We start from the raw sequence: 6,250 nt of genomic DNA on the forward strand, positions 1-6,250 counted from the left end.
CCTTTCGTTTTGTTTTGTTTTGTTTTGTTTTGAGACAGAATTTGGTCTTGTTGCCCAGGCTGGAGTGCAATGGTGTGATCTCAGCTCACTGCAACCTCTGCCTCCCAGGTTCAAGCGATTCTCCTGCCTCAGCCTTCCAAGAACCTGGGATTACAGGTGTGCACCACCACGTCCAGCTAATTTTTGTATTTTTAGTAGAGATGGGGGTTCACCATGTTGGTCAGGCTGGTCTTGAAATCCTGACCTCAGGTGATCTGCCTGCCTCGTATTTTATTCCTTTTTATGGCTGAATAATATTCTCCATTTTGTGTATCCATTCAGCAGTTGACATTCAAATTGCTTTTATTTTTTGGCTAATTTTTTAATGTGAGAAGATGAAATTTATTTTTATTGTATAAATGCAAAAATTACAAGAAAATATTTTAAAGCTTTAAAAAATGCCAAGTGACATTGATACAGGAAAATCACAAAGCAGGAGAACCATACTAAATTAATAGATTTCATTTTAAAATGTCTCATTGTATCTCAGATTTTGAAAGATTCCATTTCTGTGGAAGACAGTTGATTCTGTTGAAGATTTAATTAACAATTTAATTAATAAGTACTGATAGCCACTGATCTATTTCTTTTGGGGAGGAGATAAGAAAGATGTGTATACATTCTGTGTACATGTAATATACACAATTTTCTGGATCCAGCCTTAGCTCAGGGTTTCTGAAATTTTTTTTTTTTTTTACTTTTATTTTAGATTCAGGGGGTACATGTACAGGTTTGTTACGTGGGTGTATATATTGCATGATGCCAAGGTTTGGGCTTCTAATGTTCACTCAAGTAGTGGACATAGAACCCGATAGGTAGGTTTTCAACCCTTCCGTCTTCCCTCACTCCCCTTTTTGAAATTCCCAGTGTTTACTGTTCCCATCTTTGGGGTCATGTGTACCCAGTGTTTAGCTCACACTTATAAGTGAGAGCATGCAGTATTTGGTTTTCTGTTTCTCTGTTAATTTGCTTAGGATAATGGCCTCCAGCTGCATCTGTGTTGTTGCAAATGTGTGATTTTATTCTTTTTATGGCTGCATTTGGCTATTTTGAATAATGCTGCTAATGAACATTCATGTACAAGCTTTATGTGGACATATATTTTCAGTTCTCTTGGAGATTTAGTTATCAGTGGAATTGCTGGATCATATAGTAACTCCATGTTTAACATTTTGAGTAACTACTAAACTCTTTTTCACAGCAACTGTACCATTTAAAAACTTTGCCAGCAATGTATCAGTGTTCTAATTTCCCCAAATCCTCACCAAAATTTGTTATTGTCTGTCTTTTTCATTATTGCAATCCTAGTGGGTTTGAAGCATTATCTCACTGTGGTTTTGATTTGCATTCTCTTAATGACTATTGATGTTGAACATTTTTTCATGTGATTATTGCCTATGTGTTGCTTGTGCTTTGGGTGTCATATCTTAGAAACCATTGCCTAATTCAAGATCACAAAGATGTATCCATCTATCAGACTTACTCCTAAGATCTGCCTCTAAGAATTTTATAGTTTTAGCTCTTACATTTAGGCCTGTGATCCATTTTGAGTTAGTTTTGTATATGGTGTGAGGTAAGGGTCCAACTTCATTCTTTTGCATGTGGATATCCAGTTGTCCCAGCATCACTTGTTGAAAAGACTATACTTTCTCCATTGAATGTTCTTGGCGCTCTTGATAAAAATTAATTGGCCATAATTGTATGGGTTTACTTTTGGCTGTCAGTTGTATTCTGCTGATCTATGTGTCTATCCTTTTGCTATGATCACACTGTCTTATATACTGTAGGCTTTTTTTTTTTTTTTTTTTTTTTTTTGAGACAGGGTCTCACTCTGTCACATAGGCTGGAGTGCAGTAGTGTGATCATAGCTCACTGCAATCCTCAAACTCCTGGGCTCAAGATATCCTCCTGCTTCAGCTTCCCAAACAGCTGTAACTGTAGGCACGCACCATCATGCCTGGCTAATTTTTGTCGTTGTTGTTGTTGAGATGGAGTTTTGCTCTTGTTGCCCAGGCTGGAGTGCAATGGTGCAATCTCAGCTCACTGCAACCTCTGCCTCCTGGGTTCAAGTGATTGTCCTGCCTCAGCCTCCTGAGTAGTGGGGATTACAGGCATGCACCACCACGCCTAGCTGATTTTGTATTTTTAGTAGAGATGGGGTTTCTCCATGTTGGTCAGGCTGGTCTCGAAATCCTGACCTCAGGTGATCCGCCCGCCTCAGCCTCCCAAAGTGCTGGGATTACAGGGGTGAGCCACTGCACCTGGCCTCCTGGCTAATTTTTAATTTTTTATAGAGTTGGAGTCTCACTGTGTTGCCCGGGCTGGTCTCAAACTCCTGGTTGCAAGTGATCCTCTCACCTTGGCCTCCCGAGGTGCTGGGATTACAGGCACGAGCCACCTCACCCAACCTTGAATAGTTTTGTCATACAATTTGAAATTGGGAAGAGTGAATCCTCCAGCTTTGTTCTTTTACAGTATTGTTTTGGTTCTTCTGGATTTCTTGCATTTCTGTGTGAATTTTAGGATCAGCTTATTGATTCTGCAAAAAAACCAGCTGGGATTTTTATAGGAATTGTGTTGGTTCTTCACATCAATTTGGGTACTATTGCCACCTTAACAATATTAAGTTGTCTGATACATAAACGTTTAATGTGTTTCCATTTATTTGGTCTTATTTAATTTCTATTAACAATGTTTTATAGTTTTTAGTGTACAGATCCTCTTATTCTTTGTTAAATTTCTTCCTGTGTAGTATTCTTTTTGGTGCTATTGTAAGTAGAATTGTTTCTTTTAATTTTATATTCAGGTTGTTTATTGCTAATATATAGAAATATACTTGATTTTTGTATATCAATTATGTACCTACAACCCTGTTGGACCCATTTATTAGTTTGTATAGCTTCTATTTGTGTGTATGAATCCAACTAATTTTTATATCCTCTGAAACACTTAACAGAGTGCAGAGTCTTTATTAGTACTCAATCCATTTGTGTTTCTTGAATCGATCTCTTTAAATGCCACATTGTCACATAAGCCTTCCATCCAGTGAATAATTTCTCAGTTCCCAATATCACTGAATCATTCTTTTTCTCCTTTGATGTTTATCTGCAGGCTTGGGAACAATGGGCCGAGGCATTGTCATTTCTTTTGCAAGGGCCAGGATTCCTGTGATTGCTGTAGACTCAGACAAAAACCAGCTAGCAACTGCAAACATGATAATAACCTCTGTCTTGGAAAAAGAAGCCTCCAAAATGCAACAGAGTGGCCACCCTTGGTCAGGACCAAAACCCAGGTTAACTTCATCTATGAAGGAGCTTAGTGATGTAGATTTAGTCATTGAAGCAGTATTTGAGGAAATGAGCCTGAAGAAGCAGGTCTTTGCTGAACTCTCAGCAGTGTGCAAACCAGAAGCATTTTTGTGCACTAATACTTCAGCCCTGGATGTTGATGAGATTGCTTCTTCCACTGATCGTCCTCACTTGGTCATTGGCACCCACTTCTTTTCACCAGCTCATGTCATGAAGTTGTTAGAGGTTATTCCCAGCCGATACTCTTCCCCCACTACCATTGCCACTGTTATGAACTTATCAAAAAAGATTAAAAAGATTGGAGTAGTTGTAGGCAACTGTTTTGGATTTGTGGGGAATCGAATGTTGAATCCTTATTACAATCAGACATATTTCTTGTTAGAAGAAGGCAGCAAACCAGAGGAGGTAGATCAGGTGCTGGAAGAGTTTGGTTTTAAAATGGGACCTTTTAGAGTGTCTGATCTTGCTGGGTTGGATGTGGGCTGGAAATCTAGAAAGGGGCAAGGTCTTACTGGACCTACATTGCCTCCAGGAACTCCTGCCCGAAAAAGGGGCAATAGGAGATACTGCCCAATTCCTGATGTGCTCTGTGAATTAGGACGATTTGGCCAGAAGACAGGTAAGGGTTGGTATCAATATGACAAGCCGTTGGGTAGGATTCACAAACCTGATCCCTGGCTTTCCAAATTCCTATCACAGTATAGAGAAACCTATCACATTGAACCACGTGCCATTAGCCAGGATGAGATCCTTGAGCGCTGCTTATATTCACTTATCAATGAAGCATTCCGTATCTTGGGAGAAGGGATAGCTGCTAGCCCAGAGCACATTGATGTTGTCTATTTACATGGATATGGATGGCCAAGGCACAAGGGCGGGCCCATGTTCTATGCTTCCACAGTTGGGTTGCCCACAGTTCTAGAGAAGTTGCAGAAATATTACAGGCAGAACCCTGATATTCCCCAATTGGAGCCCAGTGACTATCTTAAAAAACTGGCTTCTCAGGGAAACCCTCCCCTGAAAGAATGGCAAAGCTTGGCAGGCTCCCCTAGCAGTCACTTGTGATTCAGCCTTCCAGATTATGCCTCACATGCTAGCATCAGGTAATGCTCACTGAATTTCAGTGAAATTAAATCAAAAATCCAAAGTAAGATTGTTCTGAAATACAAAGCAAAAGAAATAATCAGTAGAGTCTTCTGTGTGACGACTCTAATGGTCAAATCTTTAGGAATGTGCTTCCTATGCCTCTGAATCTGTCCTTATCAGATAAATTCAATGCATGAACTTGTGTGAATGTAGTATCATAATCGCTGATGAAAGAGGCTCAGGTATAAGTTGAGATTCTCAAATGTTTTGATCATTGGATAAATGTGTCATCAATTAATAAATGACAAATGCAGCTAAGTCATACATTGATTTTGACTCCTTTCAATGTCACACACATAGTATTGATCAGAAATCTTATGAATCATACATACACTCAACAAACATTAAAGTCGTAGGAAAAACACAGTTGGAAATTGGTAAGGGAACTGAGTACTTCAAACCAGCACAGGGAACTCAGATTAGTATGGCAAGCCTTTCCTCTTCTGGTCTTTCCTCTTCTGTTTATGAGGAAATAATAGAAAGTAGTAAGTCGTTAACTTAGTGTAAGAAGGGTCTTAGAGAACATCTAACCTAGGATTTCCCAATTCTGTGATGAAATGATACCAGTTTCCTGTCATGACAGGCCTCTGTGATGTTACGTATGGAAATGGTTGAATCTTGAAAATTCTAAAATTGTTGCAAAACATATTTTGTATAATTTTGTTATAAGAGTTTTTCTCTTTTTACTTTTTGCATTGTGTAGTTAAAAATTAAGGGGCTGGTCAATACGAAAACTTGTACACAAATATTTATAGCAGAATTATTCATAATGGCCAAAAGTTGGATACAACCCAAATGTCTATTAACTAATGAATAGATAAATCTGGTATATCCATACAATGGACTATTATTCAGTCATAAAAAGAAATAAAGGACCAGGCACAGTGGCTCACACCTGTAATCCCAGCACTTTGGGAGGCTGAGGCAGGAGGATTGTTTGAGGTCAGAAATTTGAGACCAGCCTGGGCAACATAGCAAAACCCTGTCTCTATAAAAAATACTTCCCGTACATTAGTGGTTGCCTAAGGCTAGTATTAGGGGTGATGAATGGGGAGTACAGGATTCATCTAATAGGTACAGGATTTCTCTATGGTTCATGAAAATGGTCTGAACTTATTGTGGTAATGATCACATAACAATATATTAAAAACCATTGAGTTGTATATTTTAGGTGGGTGAATTATGTGGTGTGTGAATTGTATCTCAATAAAGTTGTTAGTAAATAAATGGGGCTGAAGATGTTATCCTTCATTGTGGTGGAAATGAACTTTCACAATATTTTGACCTGTGAACCCCAACAAAATGATGAAAGTTCTGATGGAAAAAATCTTGGAGTATAAGTTTTCCGTTGTTAAAGAGCAAACAAAAAACCAACAAAAAATCCAAGTGTGCCTTGAATTGTACAGAGCACAATTATTATGTTTGAAATATATACTACTTAATTTTATATAATTTGGTTTGTGAAATTAAAGACATCAATGAAAATGATTCCTGAAAGTAGTAATTTTGTCTCCAAAGTGACTTGTTTTCAAATTAATGTTAAAAAAAACCCACTAACTTTTTCTTCAAACCTGGAATTAATTTTGAGTTCTTACAACTTATTTTCACCCTACACTAGCCTCTAGATTGAGGTTTTGAAATTAGAGTGTCTATGAATAGATTTTATCAGTCAATAACCCCTGAAATATTATGATAAAGTTTGTGTATATGTATCTGAGTACATTTCTTGGAAGAGGTACCATATCTTACATCATATT

The 6,250-nt window shown here is 38.0% G+C and overlaps 1 protein-coding gene across 1 annotated transcript in view; it reads left to right on the forward strand.

Moving 5' to 3' along the window:
- EHHADH (enoyl-CoA hydratase and 3-hydroxyacyl CoA dehydrogenase) overlaps positions 1-5,997 on the forward strand; it is a 79,097-nt gene extending 73,100 nt beyond the window's left edge. The window contains exon 7 of the mRNA XM_023187655.1: positions 3,151-5,997. Within this exon, the coding sequence (XP_023043423.1) occupies positions 3,151-4,412 (1,262 nt within the window). The 3' untranslated portion in view covers positions 4,413-5,997. The remainder of the gene's footprint in view (positions 1-3,150) is intronic.
- The last annotated feature ends 253 nt before the right edge of the window (positions 5,998-6,250 follow it).

The sequence above is a fragment of the Piliocolobus tephrosceles genome, chromosome 2, assembly GCF_002776525.5.
Source record: "Piliocolobus tephrosceles isolate RC106 chromosome 2, ASM277652v3, whole genome shotgun sequence".
In the NCBI taxonomy this organism is placed as follows: domain Eukaryota; kingdom Metazoa; phylum Chordata; class Mammalia; order Primates; family Cercopithecidae; genus Piliocolobus; species Piliocolobus tephrosceles.